Source organism: Erpetoichthys calabaricus, chromosome 8 (assembly GCF_900747795.2).
Source record: "Erpetoichthys calabaricus chromosome 8, fErpCal1.3, whole genome shotgun sequence".
In the NCBI taxonomy this organism is placed as follows: domain Eukaryota; kingdom Metazoa; phylum Chordata; class Cladistia; order Polypteriformes; family Polypteridae; genus Erpetoichthys; species Erpetoichthys calabaricus.
The window spans coordinates 81,169,092-81,191,018 of record NC_041401.2 but is presented as its reverse complement, the minus strand read 5'-3'; the positions used below and the strand labels follow the sequence as shown (position 1 = coordinate 81,191,018).

General features: G+C 38.0%; 1 protein-coding gene across 1 annotated transcript in view; it reads right to left on the bottom strand.

Moving 5' to 3' along the window:
* si:ch211-283g2.1 (sodium- and chloride-dependent GABA transporter ine) overlaps window positions 1–21,927 on the bottom strand; it is a 38,374-nt gene that overhangs the window by 1,037 nt on the left and 15,410 nt on the right. The window contains exons 5-12 of the mRNA XM_028808196.2: window positions 19,365–19,499; window positions 17,722–17,825; window positions 14,596–14,720; window positions 10,761–10,873; window positions 10,374–10,514; window positions 9,886–9,985; window positions 8,394–8,494; window positions 6,543–6,710 (exon numbers count right to left, since the gene is read on the bottom strand). Of these exons, the coding sequence (XP_028664029.1) occupies window positions 6,543–6,710; window positions 8,394–8,494; window positions 9,886–9,985; window positions 10,374–10,514; window positions 10,761–10,873; window positions 14,596–14,720; window positions 17,722–17,825; window positions 19,365–19,499 (987 nt within the window). The remainder of the gene's footprint in view (window positions 1–6,542; window positions 6,711–8,393; window positions 8,495–9,885; window positions 9,986–10,373; window positions 10,515–10,760; window positions 10,874–14,595; window positions 14,721–17,721; window positions 17,826–19,364; window positions 19,500–21,927) is intronic.

Below are 21,927 nucleotides of genomic sequence, written 5' to 3'. Positions count from 1 at the left end.
CCTTCAACAGCTTTGTACCGGCGGTGCTTCGCATACTTAAAAGCCGTATTGATTTTTTTTTTGACTGCTTGCTTTGCACTCCTTTGAAAAGGAAGATATGTTTGCATTCTTTTAATTGTGAGACAGAACTGTCATCTCTGTCTTGTCATGGAGCACAGTTTAAACTTTTGAAAAAGAGACAAATGTTTGTTTGCAGTGTTTGAATAACGTTCCTGTCTCTCTACAACCTCCTGTGTTTCTGCGCAAATCTGTGACCCAAGCATGACATTCTAAAAATAACCATATAAACGTATGGTTTCTACTTCGCGGATTTTCCTACTTCGCGGGTGGCTCTGGAACGCAACCCCCGCGATGGAGGAGGGATTACTGTAATAACATTAATACCTGAAGGTTACCTGCATATTAAAAGATTGTTTTTTGATGAAGCACATGTACATACAAAAGGTTTTGGAAACCTGAAACAAGTTGCTTTGCCAAGTTGTTGGAGATCATTGCATTCGTTGCAAATCTATCTCTATATATATATAAAATCCAAAGCCTGAAAGTGCAACGATTTTATGTGACGTTTTTATGTCATGCTTTAAATCGGGCTTATTTTAAAACCTACATATATATCCATCCATTAGTCAACCCACTATATCCTAATTACAGGGTCATAGGGGTCTGCAAGGCAGGAAACAAACCACGGGCAGGGTGCCAGTCCACCGCAGGGCGTGCACACACACACACACACCAATCACACACTAGGGACAATTTAGGATCGCCAATGTACCTAACCTGCATGTCTTTGGACTGTGGGAGGAAACCAGAGTACCCGGAGGAAACCCACACAGACACAGGGAGAACATGCAAACTCCACGCAGGGAGGACCCGGGAAGTGAACCCGGGTCTCCTAACTGCGAGGCAGCAGTACTACCCACTGCGCTACTGTGCCGCCCCTACATATAAACGTTTGGTATCATTCTTTTCAGAATGTATCACACTTTAATTGTGATGTTGTTAGATTTTTCAGATTCTTATTCCATTTTTACATTATAAACTAAAAAATATCAAGAACTCACGTCCCGTGAGATGAGACTTTGTACCAAGAGATTTAACCACGCCTGGGGCCGGAAAGAAAAGACAAGAGTAGGACAGCTGCTTTACAGGCTTTTAAATGTTCGAAGCGCTGCGCAAGATACAGATCAAGCAAGCAACAGCAAGCCAGCAGCTGATCGAGCAAATAGGAGGTAAAAAAAAAAAACTATTTGTTTCCCATTGTATCACTGTTTAAGAGGGGGTTTCAGAGGAGCGACCACGTCTCCTTGGGGTGTGTTCAGCTCCCCTCTTCACAATGCACGAGGCAGAGGCGTGAAGTACGCACATGCCAGGGGGGTTGGCGAGCAAAGTGAGCAGGGGTGGAACCCCCTAGTTTCAATATAAATTATTAGAACAATTTAGCTATTATGTACTGTAGCTAAAAAAGTTTATTGGAAAGAGTGATTATGTCCTATTTCCAAAAAGAGTGTTATGAAGATAATCAGGCTAATATGGATAGGTGAGCAGTACTTTATTCATCCCTGAGCACTCAGTGATATGTCTCAATTGATGCAATAACTTGTTTTTGTTTTTGGTAACTGGTAATGTTTTGAGTGTGTGGCTCCTTTGCAGAAATCATTGCCTGACACTATTCAGATTTGCTCAAATTGAAATTAATCAATAAATTCTTTAGACAGAGTAAAAACAGGCATGAGAAAGAAAAAAGGTGAAATTCTTTTAACTAAATTTATTACAATTTTATTAAATTCATTACATTTCCACTCAAGTATGCTCTGTGACAGGTCAGTTTCAGATTCTCGCCATCCATTTAGTGAAAAGAGGCTGCTTTTGATCTTGAATGCACAACCTTTATTTTTTAACAGTGTCCCCCAGTGATAGTTTCATTATATATTTGAATATTTAAGATGATTTAAATTAGTCCACAACTTTGAGAATGTTCAAAACTTAGATTAGGCAGCACGGTAACATAGTGATTAGCATTGCTGACTCTCAGACTAAGTTTACTGGGCTTGAACATTGGACCCTTCATTGTCCGCATATAGTTTTCATGCTCTTGCCATGGCCATGTCGATTTTCTTCCAGGAGCTCTGGCTTTCCTTCCACACCCGTAAAGATGTCTAAATTAGGTTATCTGGCAGTTCTTAACTGTCCTAGGTTGGGTGCGTGCGTGAGAGAGCCACACAGTGGAATGGCTCCCTCTTCCTTGCCTGGTGCTCAGTGCTGCTAGAATAAGGTATGTGACCCTGAATCAGATTAACCAAGTTTGACTGTGAGATAAAACTGTCACATTAATCCTTCACCTCTATTTGCTCTCCGGTTAGCCATCATTTGAACATCAGGTCGCAAAACACTCCAAAGGTATACAGTGATCCCTCGCTATATCGCGCTTCGCCTTTCGCGGCTTCACTCTATCGCGGATTTTATATGTAAGCATATTTAAATACATATCGCGGATTTTTTGCTGGTTCGCGGATTTCTGAGGACAATGGGTCTTTTAATTTCTGGTACATGCTTCCTCAGTTGGTTTGCCCAGTTGATTTCATACAAGGGACGCTATTGGCAGATGGCAGAGAAGCTACCCAACTTACTTTCTCTCTCTTGCGCTGACTTTCTCTGATCCTGACGTAGGGGGTGTGAGCAGGGGGGCTGTTCGCACACCTAGACGATACGGATGCTCGTCTAAAAATGCTGAAAGATTATCTTCACGTTGCTACCTTCTGTGTGCAGCTGCTTAGTGAAGCGACATGCTGCACGGTGCTTCGCATACTTAAAAGCTCAAAGGGCACGTATTGATTTTTGACTTTGTTTTTCTCTGGCTCTCTCTCTCTCTCTCTCTCCCTGCTCCTGACGGAGGGGGTGTGAGCTGCTGCCTTCAACAGCTTTGTACCTGCGGTGCTTTGCATGCTTAAAAGCCAAACAGCCCTATTGATTTGTTTGCTTTCCTCTCTGTTTCCTTTGAAGAGGAAGATATGTTTGCATTCTTTTAATTGTGAGACAGAACTGTCATCTCTGTCTTGTCATGGAGCACAGTTTAAACTTTTGAAAAAGAGACAAATGTTTGTTTGCAGTGTTTGAATAACGTTCCTGTCTCTCTACAACCTCCTGTGTTTCTGCGCAAATCTGTGACCCAAGCATGACAATATAAAAATAACCATATAAACATATGGTTTCTACTTCGCGGATTTTCTTATTTCGCGGGTAGCTCTGGAACGCAACCCCCGCGATGGAGGAGGGATTACTGTAGACATATTAAATTTATGAAAAGCGCTGCTGAGAAGCACATTTATTGTTAAGTATCAAACAGGTAATTTAGTGATATAGTCAGTAGAAAAAAAAATATAAAGCATAAAAACGATGAGGAAAAAGCCCAATTCTGATAAAATAAGATCCAGAAATGTGTTGCATTCAGAGAAAGAGTAAATACACGTAAATTGAAGTATTGGTCTAATGTTAGTTTAGGTACCTGTTAGAGCTAGCATTAAATATTATATAAATATTTTATTAACTATACTGTTAAAAATAAGAAATTATGTAAAAAATAAAACTCCCTAAACATGTTAATGTTATTTTTTTATTGTTTTGTACTATTTCAAAAATGCTATATTTTATAACAATAAGATTGTAATGTAGGGGTACTCAAACGGCGGACCGCGGTCCACAATCCGGACCGCCAAGACGTTTTTGGCGGACCGCGACTGTCTTCTGCGTAAGTCAAAAGCCCGAATATAAAAGCACCAAAATTATTGTTGTTTTATTATTTACTCTGTAGCAGGGTTGCCAACTGGTATTTTTTATGCCAAATAACTGAAATCTGGCATTTTTGAAAACTGTTTGGCATATAAAATTTGCATTTGGTCATCTGGCATTTTTTGGTCTTTTTTACAATGCGAATTATCCACCAAAGTCAGAGCTCCGTTCGCATAAGATCGACGCCCTTAAGTCGTCGTTGGTAGCGAGTTCATCGCTGATGACGAAAGCGACCACCACACAATCAAATGTTACAGAAGCTTCGCTACGCATTGTTTGGGTTCTTGGCAGACATAAGAAAGCATTTACTGATGCAGAGGTTGTTAAAGAATGCATGATGTCTGCTTCTACGGTTCTGTTTAGCGACAAAAAGTGTGTTGAACTGATTCAGCAGATACCATTATCAGACAGTACTGCTAGTCGTCGTGCAGATGACCTTTCTGACGATAGATAGATAGATAGATAGATAGATAGATAGATAGATAGATAGATAGATAGATAGATAGATAGATAGATAGATAGATAGATAGATAGATAGATACTTTAGATAGATAGATAGATAGATAGATAGATAGATAGATACTTTATTAATCCCAATGGGAAATTCACATAATAAAAGTGGTAGGAGTGATCAATAAATAAAAATAGAAAAATAAAAGTAGAAAAGTACACATACATATACAGTCATACACGGAGCTGCTGAAAAGGCTGCCACTCACGGCGGCGCCGGATGCAATGAGATTTTATTATTTATTATTTATTTATTTATTTATTTATTACTTTATTAATCCCAATGGGAAATTCACATGTGGTCGGTGGTCAGTTAATATCAGATCTTAAACAGGCTAAATTGTTTGCTCTCGCGTGCGATGAATCCACTGATAAAACTGACATGTCTCAACTCTGTATGTTCACAAGATTTTTTGATGGCCATAATTTTGTTGAAGAGTTTCTGACATTACTACCGCTAGCAAAACAGACCCACGGTGAGGACGTGTTTTCAGCATTATCGCAGTTTATGCACGCAGCTGGATTGGATGTAACAAAAATGGTTTCCCTTACAACAGACGGGGCACCAGCAATGACTGGTAAAGATAGAGGACTTGTCACTCATATGAAGGCACTTCAGCCCAACCTTGTTGCTTATCACTGCATCATTCATCAGTCTGCCCTCTGTTCAAAACTTTGTGACGAACTGGCGGAAGTGAAGTCTACTCTTGTGAAATTAGTGAATTTTTTACGATGTAATTCGTCTCTGCATCATCGTCTGTTTTGTTCTTTTCTTGAAGAGATGTCTGCAGAATTTGGAGATTTGCTGCTTCACAATGACGTCAGATGGTTAAGCAAGGGCCGTGTGTTGGAAAGGTTCTGGAATCTCCGTGAAGATGTAGCTGACTTCCTGCAGTCCTTGAATACAAAGAAGCTGCAGAATTTTTAACATTTATTCAAGACAGTGACAGGGTCGCACTGCTGGCATTTCTTGTTGATATTATGGGACATATAAATACACTGAATTTGTCACTTCAGGGTGCAGACAAAACCGTTGTCGAATTGCAAGAAAAATGTTGTGCCTTTGAAACAAAACTGAGCATTTTCATCAATGACTTGGAAGGTGGCAAGATTCTGCATTTCCCAAACCTGAAGAGCTGCATGACAGCTGATCAACAGGCATGTTTTCAGTTGATTTCCACATTTCTACATCATTTGAAGGTCGAGTTTGATGAACATTTTAAGGATTTCGGAAAACTGAAGCCTGTGTTTTTGTTTGTTGCTGATCCTTTCATTGTCCAGCCTGACGGTGAATGGACTCAAACCCGTCACTGTTGCAAATGGAAGCAGCTGATTTGCAAGCTTCTCACGTTTTGAAAGCTAAATTGAACGAAGTCGGCATAACAATTTTTTGGTCAAAGTTTGTTCCAGATTCTTAGTATCCTGCTGCAAAGAAACTGGTGATTTCCGTGCTCACTATGTTTGGTTCAACATATTCTTGTGAGTGTGCGTTCTCCACTATGAACACTATCAAGACGAAACATCAAAGTGTATTTACCGACCAGAACCTCAGGAATGCAATAAGAATTGCACTGACTGGTTACTCACCGAACTATGCTGCCATTATGAAATCGAAACAACAGTTTCACACTTCACACTGGGTGACAATCATTTACGTACCAACTGGTGTGTTAATTGCAACTAGTCATGTGACATTTTTGAATTGTTTTCCATGTTTTGTGCATGTCTTGGTCTTCTGTAAAAATTTTATCATTTGCGTTGAATCTATTACTACCCTCCTACAGACCTACACCTACAGTCCTACACGGTAAACCTGGCTATAGCGGACCCCGATGGTTGGTGGCGAACTGAATGTGGACCGGCATTCAAAAACTTTGAGTACCCCTGTTGTAATGGATACCTATATCTAAAGTGGCACCAAAATATCATTAAGTAGGCTACAAGCCAGTAAAACAAAACTGAACAGAACCTTGGATACAAACTTTAATAATAATGACACATTTTTTCAATAAATTTTAAAAGGAATTAAAATATATTGTCCTTAATAATGAATTCTGTAAGGTCCTTGCATTTATTGAAAAATAATTGTTTTATAAACATAAGCCAAATGATCCACCAATTTGTAGTTGCCCCGGTGTCATCCTGGGAAACTTTTTATTTTCAGCAGTGCCAGTAAAAATACATTTACCCAACTGGATCCAATTAATTATTATTTATTTATTTACTTTTAATCCCCACCCACTCACCTCTAATGGAGGTCCTTTTAGTATCCAGAGAGTGTGCACGGCTCCCAAGGGAATCCAAATAATTGACCCCATACTGATTACCCAGCCCACTCCTTGGGCCCATGATGGGTATATGTAATCCACATAACGGGCTGGTTTAAACTGAACAATAGTAAAAACCAGGATAATCTGTGGGGGAAGATGATAATTTTAGCAACTGTGTCTTGTTTTTGCATTGTAAAAAATCTCCAGAAATCCTCACCCTGTAGGAGGAGAACAGGTATCCCAGATGAGATGTGGAAGAAGCCAATACCCTGACTGGAGGAAAGCGCAATGATGAAGACGGATTGGCCGGCGGAACAAATAAATAACTTTGTACCCGGTCAGTGTAAATTAATGGAAGGACCAGCGATAGTTAGTTCAATCCCTCATACAATAGGTTGCGGTGGTCCTCACATAGGAACCCAATTAGGACACAAGCAGGGATGCTTGGGAGTTCAAGTCCAGAAGTGCAGCCCTGTCAGGTCCCTGGGTATCATTAGAGGGTGTTGTCGAGGGGGGTTACCTCCCTACTTTGTTTATGGCACAGGAGTGCTTCTCCAGTATGACACCAGAAGCATTCCTTGGTCTGGCTTAAAAAGAAGCCTGTTGCCATACATGGACAAGTCGGAGTGGGGGGTGGGGGGGGGGGGGGGCAGTAAGCAACACTCAGCGGAGCTAGAGAGCAGGAAGAATTGGTGCTTTATTGTTCATTTATTGTATAATTGCGGCACGTTGCTGGAAGGAGGTCTGTAAAGGTACAGTTCTTTTTGGAATATATTTTATTCCTGTATTGTGTGTTTTGTGTTACTGTGTCTGTGGTTTGGGGCTCTCTGGCGCTCCCTGGTGGTCACACCCTGAATCTGAGATCAATATCAAAAATATCAGATTTAGTTATATCATAATTTTAAATTGTACTTATTCTCTCTGCAATTATTTCTGGTGAACTGTAAGGGTAATGACACCCACCTTTCAGTTTCTTAAAGTGTTTTTTGAAAATTTTCACCTGGAAATATTCTGGAGAAGAGCAAGTGAACATAAGGGAAGAATGTTGTGTATTTATGAGCTTGCCATGATTATATACTTTATACCTCATATTGTGCAGCCTGCCTTGGGTTTGCATATTTGTGATTTGTGCACCGATACTTTTGGGGTATATTTTGTCCCACTTAACTCAAGTCTTGAAAATAGATAGATGGATTATTTTGACATTTCTGTTATTTACAGTTGTTTGATCCCTTGACGTATTAAAATACTTGTCCAAATCAAAAAGGCTGGATAATTTATGATGTGTCTACACACTTTAATCTTCTTTAATAAGAATGATTTCTTTATATATTGCCTGTATATCGACAAGAGTGATTATCTTGTTGTCTGTTTAATATGGTCTGCTTTGTAGTCTTAAATCCACCAATGTTTAATTAACATACATTTCTTATTTTGCTTAGCTGCGGTTTGTCAATATAATTTTCACTTACTAACTTAAACCAAAATTGTGTGCATGTATCTGTACATTAATAATGTAGCAGAAGTAATAACAGAGTAGTTGTATTGCCCCTAATGTTGTAGAGCAGTTGTAACCGACAAAAGAAGCCTTAGCTTGAAAGAGCTTCCCAGAGGCTCAGCACTTGTCTTTGCAGTTACTCTGATAAAAGTGACTTAGCTTTGACATTTAGCAACATTTAGTGGTTTTATGTCATCAGGCTATTACTGTTGCCTTATTTTTGAGATGGACTTCCTAACTCTGGAAACATTTGCAGTTGAATGTAAAATGTTAATCAAAATGTACACTGTTTGATTGTTTTTGATCTAGAGCTTTCTTAGAAACAATACCGTTACAAGACCTGGAGACACCACAATCCAGCACAAGCGAAAAAAGAGGCTTGGCTCCTGTCCCGTCATTTTCTGAACATTCTGAGAGAGGCGGCAGACACCTTGACATAAATACATAAAAAATTATAATATTAGGTCCAAATTAATTAATAATAGACTTGTTAGTTTCAGTTAACAGAATCCTCTAGTTGTAGCTTAGAGCATGGTAAAAAAAAAAAAGCCCGATGATGTAGTTCTCAAGTAGGAACAGTTAGCATTCTTCACAATAAAAAATTACTAAAGCAAATATCCAGCTCCATCTCTTTTCACATTTCCTCTGTAGAGATCCACACAGTATAGTTTTATAGCAACTTCATGCAAGTCTTGAGAATGTCTGAGGGAGCTTTTGCTGAATAGATGCAACACTGCAATTACTATAACTTGGCTTTACTTGACAAAAGTGAGAATAAAGGCTTTCAGATCTTCAATACAATTTAATGCAAAAGTTGTCAACTTTTTTCAGTTTATCAATACAAGATGACACAGAGACATAGTAAGTTGAATGGTCACGTCATGGATGCAGTGACACTGCAGTGTCACTGCATGACATGGATGCAGTGTTTGAATCCACCTGATTGTTATTGCTGTGGAGATTTCATGTTCTCCTGATGTCTACACAGATTTTCTTCTGGCACTCCTGTTTTCTTCTCATATATGCAAAGACCTACTGGTTAGGCTGATTGATGGTTTCATAATCGTGATGACATGTGAGTGTGGATCCTGCAATTAACTTTTTTTATATTTTTGCTGATGCCTTTATCCAAGTAAACTTAAAACATTTGAGACCTCAGAGTTTGATGTCCAATGCTTTCACCACTATGCCTAGTACCGTGCCCAGGGCTGCTAATATAGTCTCCAGTTTCACTGGGTCAGAAATGGAATAATTGGTTTTGATAATGTTACTTTGTGTTATGTTAGTATAAAATAAAATAGTTGTCTTATTGCACATTCCGATGGTCTGCATATAAAGTTGTTCACACCGTCACTGTCAACGTATCTGTGGTGTAACTGAAGTCTTTTAAACCTAGAATAACTTTCTTAGACATGCTTAATCAACTTCAGGTTTCTGGCATCGGGTTTAAGGGAATAAACAATCCTGGACTGAGCATTACACTGAGCACTAATTATTTTGGTGCACACACTTTTGAAAAATTTGGGGAAGAACAAGTGTGCCTGGGGAAAATTTGCAGAAAAATGGAAGAACATTCAAAATTTATACAGCTAACAACCTGCTAAAGAGTACAAACTTGGGGCACTGCACCTGTGAGGCAGCAGAACTAAACAATGTGCCATTATGCCACCCTGGAAATCTAGTGTATTTGCTAAAATATGCCAAGGTGCAACATTTACATCCCATAATTACAGTAAAAATGACACTGTTCATATTTTAAAAAAATAATTTTGCTAACCTACAGTAAATAATCATACATACTGCAGATATTACAGCTCTTACCGTATATCCAGCAGATTGCAACAACCTCAAAAAAAGCAAGGAACATAACAGACACAATGGCAGTGTAATGGTCCATCAGCTGAAAGGTATAAATTCCAACCTGTTAAAAATAAAACCCAACATAAAACCCAAAAACCCTTTGGATGCTTTTAGAATTCTAGATTCTATCAGTCTTGGTCGCACAGAGCCTGGAAGCAGGACAACTGGGAAAAATGAATAATCATCTTTTGTTACCAGTAAAACTAATGAGGTATGAATAGTCATTGAACATCTTTGAACACCCATTCATGGCAGGGTAATCTGTTTTAAAGTTACAAAAGACCCTATTGAACCTGCCATCTGTGCATTGACTTTTTTACTACAACTTAAGAAGATGGCTACAGTATGTGCAGTCCTATGTTTAGGGTATTAGTAGAAAGAGACAGAAATATGTGATCACTTGCACAATGCTACTTTCAACCTGTGGGTAACTCATTTATTGTCTTCACCTGCATCACATGAGGAATCCCAAGAAGGAAGGCCACTGAGCAGACGAGAAGAACAAGAACTTCTTTGTGTTTTAAGTATTTCAAAAGAGAGTTTCCCATACCGTCCATAAGGCTTGTAACCATCACTTCCACCATTGCAAACTGCAAATAAGAATAATATCTGTTACAAGGATACAAGTAAGTCATTTGCTAATCAATGTAAAAACGTTGCCATACTTGATGTCTTTGTTTCATTTTATGAGAGTGTAATGCTTACAGAATGATGTTATTAATATAAAAAAATAATTGCTGTGATCAAACCCTACATTTTTACATAATGGCTTCTGAATAAGCAGTAGAACTGTCAGTCTGAGTGAAGGATATTAAACACAAACCATATTACTATACCTGGCTGTCAAGTCCTAAACAGACAAGCATCACAAAAAATAGTACTGCCCAGAGAGGTGCCACTGGCATGGTGGAGAAGGCCTGTGGGTAAACAACAAACACCAGTCCAGGACCTGAAAGACAAAAAAAAAAGACTTGATTGAAATTGTTAGTTAACTTTTGCAAATGAAGCCCGTTCGGAGTTTGTTACTGGATGTACAATTAAAGTACTGTAGTCTAGTCCAGTCATACATTTGCCTCATTATTTGTAGCCACATAAACTTTTCCTGCAGGTCCTAAGTAGCCAGTGCAACTCAATTCTAGAGCAGTTACATACCTGTTATATTCTTTAGGACAATGTGTTGTTTGCAAGTATCTGCTATTCAGCATAAATTCCTCATCAATATTATAAGACACTATGCTCAGGCATGCTTCCATATGCTCAACCATAAACTAGTTGTGTGTCACACAGTGTGCCACTCGTTTCAGATCCATTTCAATTTATGTTTGACATTTGGAACAAAGTAAAAGTAATTAAATTTGAGAAAAATAATTGCAGGACTGGGTGACTTGTCACTTATCCAGGGTGTTTTTTAAAATCTTTTGCATATTTGTAATCAGAGCCTTGTCTGAGGTGCCATAACAGTCTTTTACACAGTATGCTTTTTTTTTTTTTTTTTATAAAGATCAGACTTCTAAAAACACATGTAGGATCGCCAAATGTCATACGATGTGAACACCTCTGATTTGCCAATACACTTAAGCACATAGTGACGGTACCTATGGTTGGTTACAGCACTCATTTGCAGTTTAGAGCAGTTTAAGAGAACTCAATCCTTGATAGAGTTGAAGTATTAGAATAGAGTACAGTAATTAATGCTTTTTGTCATTAGCCATAGTCACAATTGCAACTAATACATAAGTATTAGCCCAAGACTGCTGAAAATTTCTGAGATTATGGACTAAGACAAGACACAGCCATCAACGTGTCACAATTAATTAGAAAATTGCAAGTAACTTATAATGCAGTAAGAGTCGGGCTCCTTCATACCAATGGCAATGCATCTTTATAATGTGTACCACTGTGACTACTCTCTTATGTTAGTCAAGTCAGAAGATTTTTTCATCTTTTTAGCAATTCTCATGTGTGTTTGAGGGTATGGTTTTGGGTATTTATTCAAATAACTCAATTTTTTGAGCTTCTGTAAAAACTAAATTTCATCTTAGGAAACTTGGTTTAATATATGGACGACTGGATGAAGGGCAAATGTTGCTTCTTAGGACTGAAGCAAAAAGGTAATATTTGTAAATTTATGAAAATGTTTTGTCATAAAAAACCTACTCAAGCCAGGGAATGCACTGCACAGTATTGAGTCTGCAAGTGATTTGACAATGATTGCTTTAAACTGGACAGCTGAACAATCATAGCTAGTGATTCAAATAAAAGATTAATTTGAACTCCAGCGATTTTATAACCTCCCATAAGGCTGAAATAGGTTTAAAGTCATTGTCTTCAAAACGTGTCACAGACATAATGATTAAAAAAGAGACACAAAGCGTAGTGCTTATAGCAAAGTTCTACGCACTTGGAAATTATAATTAACTGCAAAGAATGGTATCAAGAAGCCATACCTCTCCAACAAGCTGGTACAAATCCACCATAGCACCTACTCTGACACTCATAGTTGAGATTTAGAATTGCTAGTTAACGAAACGCACATATCTTTGGGAATATGGAACACAAATTTGGACTACCTGGAGGAAAAACTACAGAGACAGTAATCCGATGTGTAATTTAGTCCCACTATTCCAAAAATTGTAAGAAAGAAACCCAGCAAGCATAGCAAGGCTGAAGTGAACTGCTTTACATCATATTCCCCTGCTTTAGTCTCTGCATCTGTCCATCCATAAATCTTCTAAATCTGCATAATCCAATACACTTTCATGAGGTGCTGGGGCCAAATAATGTAACATCATAACATATTACACAATAATATTAAAGGAATACCCCATTCAAAAATGATATTTTTTATATGTTACTTACCCCATGTAGTTTGTCGTGATGGCCAAGAAAAAAATTTAATCTCATGTTTTCAAACACGGTGTTGCAGAGCTTTTTCCACAAGTAGTTTATGTAACAATATTTTAGTAAAAATCAGTGTGTTTTACATGTTGTGAGCTAACAACTGAGCGACATGGCAGAGAGTTATTTGACAAAACTGATGTGAGATTTTTCCTGGACATTTTTGATATTGTTTGCTGTTGTCCAGCATAGGTCACCATAGACACCATTTTGGATGCAGTGTAAGCAAGAATGAATAGTGTATAAATAAAAATGAACTTTGTATAAAATATGTTAGTATATTCTGTATCAATGTTATCAGTAAAATGCATCTTAACTATTATCCACACACTGTACAAAATATCTTTCCTTTATTTCACTTTTGTGTTCAAAAACTTTTCTTATAACAGTCTGCACCCACTCTATTAAGGACGTTGCCACTGAGCTCACTGAATTTATCTGTCTCCAGCTTTCTGCAAGTAAAATATGATTAGAAAAGTGTGTTTGGCCTTAGTGGTTAACACTGCCTCAGTAGGACCTCAGTTCTGTGTCCAGGGTAAGGAAGAGGGCCACAAAGATCATTGCTGATCAGACATACCCAGGGCATTATCTGTTCCAAAGACTTCCCTCCGGCAGACATCTTTGTGCAGTGAAAGCTTAGACACACGTCACCTAAATGTTTTTTTTCCACACGCAGTTATTCTTACTAATCAGGTCTGAGCTTCTACTCAGTATCTATGTATGCCTGCACACTAGATTGCCTGGACATTTTAATCTTACTATCTCTTTATTTTTTGTATTTCCCTTGTATGCTGCATCCTATTTTATCATTTTATAGTTTATCTTCCTATATTAATCTTTTGTATTCTGTTTTGTCCTTGTATGTTGCACCAATACTATCAAGACAAATTTCTAGTACATATTAACCCAAACCCTAACCTGGCCAATAAAGTGAATTCTGCTTCTGATTCTGAACGTTCACACACATAACAGATTACAATGCATCTCACTCTTCTACATGGTACGTACAACAACCCCATATAGTTTGACGCTGCACTCATGTACTTTCTGAAAGCACTTATTCACTTAAGATTTCTGCAGAGTTGGAAATAGCATGGCCGCAATGCATGAACTGCACTCAAACAAGCTAGGACACTGAAGACACCAATAAACCTAAACTTTGTGTCTTTCTTTGGATTATAGGAGAACGCCAGAATTGGTGAGGGGAAACTCGCATAAACACAAAAGGAGTCCAATCAGAAAGAGCATGGGGTTCAGGTGCAGCTCTCCTTGCTACAACACACCATAGTCCAACCGTCTGTCCACAAAGTAAATACTAATGGATATGACCACCCACAACTTAACAATACAGTTGATAAGAAGAACAGAAAAAGAATGCAAGCCTAACTTGTTTGAAGAAGAATACAGGTCAATTTTTTCAGAAGTTATTGTTGCCTTTCAGGAATGCGGAAATCGCATGTTCTAAAATGCTCTATATTTGCTGCAATGTAGTCATCCAGGAACTCTACACATTACAAACCAAAATACATAATTTGCAGACAAAAACAGTAAATTTTGGATGTGAAAATCAATTTCAATTTTATACATACAGACACCATGCTAAAATCAAATTTTCTCAATGTTCTGAATATCATAATATGAGAATTTGAACTTAACTCAAAAATTAATTTTTGACCCCATTGCAGAGTTTCCATTTACATTAAAGTAAGGCAGGCACAGCAAGCAATAAAAGCAATTCATTATCCCAGATATGAGCTACATTAGAACACCTACCATCTACAGCGATGCTGCTGACAGGAATGTTCTGTAGGTGAGACATGTAGCCAAAAGCAGAGAAAATGACAAATCCTGCAAGTATGCTTGTAGCAGAGTTGGTTATGGAAATGGCGAGTGTATCTCTGCCAGAAAAAAAGAAATCATTAATTAAATTCAATTATATGCAAAACAAGTCTTATGCATTGTGTGTAAACGTGCACAAATGATTCTTCGCCACTCAGTCAGTGTGAGTGCCAGCAGCACCTTAAGCTACCTTACTAAACTACGATTTTAAAAAAAATTTTTTTTCCTCACTAAAGTGAGGATGCTCATTTATAACAAATGTCTGTCATAATTGTGATTCAGTATGTGTTGAATGCAAATCAAATTAAATACTACTGATTGCACTTTTCGCCCCACATTTCTTTCAGTTGCAATAAAATTATTCTTTTCTTAACAGATAACAAACACTGCCTTTTTCATTTTTCAGATTTTTAAATTAATGATTGCCTGCTACGCCCCATGTGTTTTGGTTCAGCCAGGGTTCTTCCCCTTCCTTAACTTTATTTCTTGTTTATTTAGTTTTTTTTGTTGTTGTTAATAAATAATTTTGCATAGTGTGTTATTACCAACCACAGTTTGAAATAATTATAAAATATCCAGAATTGTTTCATGTAAAAGAGCCCCAGAATCCCAGGCACACCAAACTAAACAATCCCAGGTGTATAATAAAGGTTTTTATTTTCACAAAATACCTCTTTTCCAACCAATCTACAGCCTTTCAATAAACAGTTCTCATCTTCTTCCTCCTCAAGGTGAGCTTTGCCTTTTTCCTGTCGACACTGACTCAGTGGAGGAGGCTGGACAGCTCACTTTTATGTTAGACCTGGGAGTACTTCTGGTACTGGGGCATAGCCTGACGGAAGCACTTTTGGGTCAGTCGGAAGCCTCCTGAATTAGGGAATTGCTCTCCCTGCAGTTCCCCCTGGCAGCACCCAAGGACCCCAGCAGAGTTGTCCCGCAGGACTACAATTTCCATAATCCCCTGCGGGCATCCTTATTGGGTTCATACCAGAGGAGCACTGCCATCTGTTATTTATGGGGAGAAACTACTCTTTGTATCCCAGCTCCTCCCTATTGTCCACTAATTTATCCCTTTCCATGGAATGTTAATTCAGCCCAGTCCTGGCTGGGTTATGCCTTCCTCCATACTGTCCTTCCATTGAGGCATCCCAGCTGGGAAAGGGTCCAGTATGGCATTCACACTAAATTAAGAACATTTCTCACTAAATACACACAAGAAACAGCATGTATTCCAACATACCCATGCCCAGCCAACCCTCAGTCCTGCTGTATAGCTTTGTATGTTCAATCGTCTTTATGCTTTAATATAAGCCCTGAGCATCTGTGGTTTTTGCATATCCGGGGGGTTTGTGTGTAGGTGGGGATTTGGGTCCTGAAACCATATATGCACGGATGAGACAGTGAAATAACAAATGCCTTGATCTTGCATTTTTCAGAGGTGTTCACATGTGAGGAAGCAGACAACCTCCCAGCTGTAACAGGGGCTACTAAGTAGGTAGTTAGTGACTTGGAAACTATAGTTGTACTGCTTAGGTTAAATATGCTGAAAACTAACAAATTACCAGGATCAAATAACATTTATCCTTGAGTGCTTAAGGAAGTTAGTGATTACATACAGTACATAAACTCTTGACACATATTTTTTGAAAATCTTCACGCTAGGGAAATTGCTAAAGACTGGAGGCTAGAAAATATTATGCCATTTTATAAAAAGGATGATTAGGCAGATCCAAGTAACCTTAGGCCAGTAAGCTTAACATGAATCACAGGTAAAATAATGGAAGCAATTATTAAGGAAAAGATCACGCAGCACATGTCAAGGAAAGGAGTACTACAAACGTCTGCATGGGTTCAGATGGGGAAGGTCTTGTTTCATTAATATACTGGAATATACTGGAACTTACGGAAGCATACAGTAAGAAAAGTGCATATTATATTATATTATATTATAGTATTTTATATTATATTTATTATGTATCTTGATTTTCAGGAGACTTTTAATAAGGTACCACATGAAAGGTGATTGATTAAACTTAAAAGAAGTGGGATTCAGGGTGTGGTTTGTAGATGGATACAAAATTAGTTCAAACACTGAAAGGGGTAATAGAATATAATCAATAAGCTGGTTAAGCTTGCAGATGATACCAAACAAGTTGGAAGGGAAGATGATGCAGTATCAGCTACATTATTACAGAGGGACTTGGACAGCACATAGAGTTGGGCAGATCTGTGGCAGATGTAATTTTAAGCAAGTAGACTTATATTGCATGTTGAATGTAAAAATGTTAGACTTGAATACACATTGTGGGGTCTGAAACTTGAAAGTACACTATATGAGAAGACATAGAAGTCATAGTGGAGTCATATAGTTTACATCTAGGTGGTATACAGAAGCGATCCGGAAAGCTAATAGGATGTTAGTTTATACATTGCAATGTGTGGAGTACAAGTAAAGGAAGGCTATGCTCAAGCTTTATAATGTACTAGTAAGACCTTGCTTGGAGTACTGTGTTCAGTTTTGATTTGGATATTACAAAAAAGACATAACAGGGCTAGTGAAAGTCCAGAGAAGAACAACTAGGCTGATTCTGGACAATCTACATGAATAGGATAGATGAATTAATTGGGCTGAATCTCATCAAAATGTTTCAACAATGTGTGAAAATAAATGTGGAAGTAAACTCAGGTGTGGCATCTCAATTCGAGAGGAGGATTATGCAGGTTGGCAGAAGACTGCATACCTATATTCATCTGAATAGATCGACACTCTAAAGACGTGGTTGTTCTTTTATACTGTATAACAAGCTACAGTGAACCTACTGTTCTTTAATTCCTTATCAGTCACATTGATATGCTAAATAAATCAAGCATCCTTCCTAGCTCTAGGAGAGGCTGACTCAGTTACCTTATTACACCAATGTACTCTATCATTCCTACACAGACTTTTCAAGCAAAATACCATAAGTCACCATCTCCCTCAGATGCAGGAAAGCAACTGTTTCATCAGCATTTATCACTCACTACAGGCTCTGTTATGTTGCCATTTCCAAAGGAGCCTACTTTAGGATGTTGTTCTCAAAGTTGTTATAGCTGGACATGGAGATTAGAGAACCAAAAGCAACACCAATGGAGTTGAAAATCTGTGCAGCAGCATTAACCCACACCTGCAAGCAGAAGAAACAAAGTATTTGGTGTCAGAGATATCATCAATTCACTGTCTGACCATGCACCACTCATTAAAGCTGAGAGGCAATAAGCTGGCCAGTTAAGTGTAAGTGGAAATACAAAAAGCCAAGAACATGGTTAAATTTGCTTGTTTTGAATCAACAAGATGGATTGCGACTGCCCAATTTCTTTAAATGGACAGCAACATTTGTGTACAGTATATGTTGACCTTCACCAGCAACGTAGACCATGGCATTGTAGAAGAATACCTATAGCCTCTCGAGTACCAAACCAGCGTTTTTTTAAATTGATGTTGAGTTTTCCCTAATCCCAAAATGTCAGATTAGACTTTGACTAATGTGGGAAAATAAATGTGGAAGTAAACTCGGGTGTGGCATCTCAATTCGAGAGGAGGATTATGCAGGTTGGCAGAAGACTGCATACCTATATTCATCTGAATAGATCGACACTCTAAAGACGTGTTTCTCGACCTTTTCAAATCTAAGGACCACTTTTCCAACTACATCTAAATTGCAGACCATCAGTTTACTATATATGTAATATCCGAATGCCATAAACCCTTAATTGTTTTTATTCAATAGATGAATAGGCCTACTGTATATTCAATAACACAAGCTGTGGGTTGTTGGTTACCTATAAAATGATTACCTACATATTGGTTAATTATGAGGGTATATCAAAAAGTAAAGTCAATTTGAAAATTATGCGGTGACCACAATGGGTAGAAGCTGATGCAATACAACACATTTGCAATGGCTTATGGGTAGATTGAAAACACACAGCTCAGAGCTCTGTTGTTAGTCTAGTTGAAGCCAAAGTCAAAAGAACATGTACACGCCACTGCAAGGTTGCACCACTGTTAAACAACACACTGTAGTGAGATTGTTTTGGGCAGAGGGAATGAAACCTGCTGAAATTCACAACCCCATAAGCCATCGCGAACATTTTGTATTGTATCAAATTCTATCCACTGGGGTCACTGTGTAATTCTCAAATTGCCTTTACTTTTTGATTTATCCTGAAACTATAGAACCATACAGGTCAATCAATGATGAGAATCACAAAATATTCAGTTATATTAGACTTGAAGGGAACTTTTACCTGCCTTTCATAAAGTTGAATAGAAAGAAGGCTAAATGAGGTTGCAGTGACAAAGCACTTTGGCCACAGCATTCCTATGTTGTTTTAAATGTGCTATATAAATAAATTGACATTGACATTGACTTCGAGACATCTTGTAGCATGTTGTTCATATAAAAATCAGGATATTCTGTCATTTTAGGATGAATTGTTAGAACAGTGGGAAATACCCACACTGGCCTGACATCATTAAATATAAGAGTACACCAGAAGTTAGAAGAGAACCCAGATCTCTCAAAGTTATCCATCAGATTGCATGTGATTACACTTTAGCATAGACTGCTGGCATGTCTTTATCACCGGTCAATACCTCTGCAGCTTTCTCTCCCACTAGAATACATACTGTAATAAATCATTAGCAGCCATTGTCATCTTACCTCCAGTTCGGTGAGCTTATTCCAGTCTGGAATTATATAGAACTCAATCCCCTTCATAGCTCCAGGAAGTAATAAGTTATTAATCAGGAGAGCCAACAGGATGACGTAAGGAAACAGCACAGTGAAGTACACCACCTGTGGCAAAAAAAGAAAGGTGCCAATTGGTGTCCTCAGCAAGTGTTTGTCTTAAAATGCACTCCATAGACAACTCTTCCATGTCTGTGCCAAGAAGAGGTGCAACAAACCTAAATTTTTATGATTACATCTTGCCTGAAGAAGGGGCCTGAGTTGCCTCGAAAGCTTGCATATTGTAATCTTTTTAGTTAGCCAATAAAATGTGTCATTTTGCTTGGCTTTTCTCTACATTCATAATGGCTAACACGGTACAACACCCTAGTACTATGGAAAACATGAAACAGATATCAAAAGCACTCTGTATGAAAGATGTCATTCAACGTTTATCTATCACAACTGATACAGTCAATAGTTAAAAAAATAAGTTTCAGATATTCTGGTAATAAAACATCACGTGAAGTTTATTTTTCAAACTCACAAAGCATTAGAAGGGTAGACTAATACATAAAATTAACAATCTTACAGTAAAACTTTAATCGAGGTCTTGCAAAAATGCATCTAATACTCATTTATGCAACAAGTCCTTAGCAAAGACGTCTTTTGGTCTTCATTATGCTTATAAAGCATCAGTAGATAGGTTCTTCATCTCTGTGAAGGGAGGTATTTTATATGCTGGTAAAATTGCATATGAATTGTAAGGATTCACAGATCTTATACTAAAGCAAAAATATGTCACCCATAAGCCACCTCTGACCATTCGAAAGTGAAAATATTTTAGTAGACCATATTGCAAAAATGAATAACCACTTCACTGATGCTATGTAAGTGATATTAACAACAAAAGAAGCCTTTGTTAATTACTGGTTACATTAGACTAAAGGAGTAATGAATGCATTTCTGCAGTATCTAAACTCACGTTTATCAATCTTATAAAAGCAAAGCATGTGAAGCAGCCATTAGCAGCAAAGTAAAAGCGGAAGCAGACATCAGCAGCAGTTTTTCAAATTTTAAGCCAGAACCTTTTTCAGATGTTGGTGTCTTCAAGATAGTACTGAGGTGTAACACTAGACACTGGGGTCTATGAACTCTTGAGGTCCCGACTTTGGCCCTGGGGTCTGATGACATTTTTGTGCAGTCCATTTTTATAGCTCCTGTACACCTGTGTTTTCTCTCATGTCTCCAATTTCCTCTAAAACAGTTGTCTCACGTTCAGATATTAAAGCAGTACTTGTTTACTACTTAAAATAAAGTGGTTAGAATGAAAGCCTACAGCCACTGCAGCTCTCTAGGATTGGAGTGTAATACTCCGTCTCTAAAAGACTGGGAACCAAATGGCAGAATGCTGACTTATGCATTGGCAAGCCTTGGATCTGTTCTGTTAATGGCATCACAGTTTCAGACTCAAGGCAGTGCATCTTTTGCATATTTTAATTCATTCCCTGTCCTTACCTGTTTGTGTGCCTTTATACTATTAGTAGACAAGATTATAATACTGGAAATGAAATAATTACAATAAAAGAAGTGGGCTACAAGCGCCAGTGGCCAATGGTTATGTCTTCAGGGACACTTTGGCCTCAGTCTGTTTCACAAGTAGATAATAATAAATATGCCATCAAAGTCTTTCTCTGCTTGTGTCCAGTGTGATGGAAAAAATAAAAAGTACTATAGAAACTGTGATAATACTGCATATCACATAATTCATTCATCAGTCTGTATACTTAGTCTAGTTTTAGGGTTGTGGGAAGCAAACTTGATGAGATGCCTGTTGTTATTAGTTTATTAATATTCCAGCCTAATTCATACTCTTTGATTTTTCTGTAAAAAAGTCTTTCATAATTACCTGCTATAGTGAAAAGCAATCTGTCACTCGGTTGATATGTGGCACTTTACAAATACTTGTGATAAACACTTTTGGAGTTGGTCAGAAACAGACAGCAATACCATTTAATATGAATGGAAATGCAAATACGTTTTCTGTTCACATACAGCAGTAAAGTCATCAGAAGAGACAAGAGACTCATTCAGGGCAGCAACAGCTGTGGAGGGGTGACAAACCTATAAAAAGTGAAGCAGAGTGGCAGGAGTGTGTGTGAAGTTGAGCTTCCATTGTGTTACTGAGATTATTGTGTCTTTGGTGTTAAGATAAAACATTAAAGTTCTTCACAGAAATGTGTCATTTCACCTTCTTTTCATTTTTTTTGTTGGGTCAGTATGAGCTGCCAGTTTCCATTCAAACTACAGATTAGTGCACTGTGCTGTGCAGATAGACGTTAGCAGACACTGGGGACATGTTTCAATGCCAGGTGTAACTCTAATCCGGCTAAATTATTCATCATATGGACACAATCTATACATAAAACACTCATTAAAGAGGACCTTTGAGAAAAGTAGTGGTCATCACAGGCCATATGTAACATGTTTTGAGTATTTGATAAAGTGGGCCACTTTAAACAAGTCCAAAGATATTTAGCTTGAACGTTTTGATGAA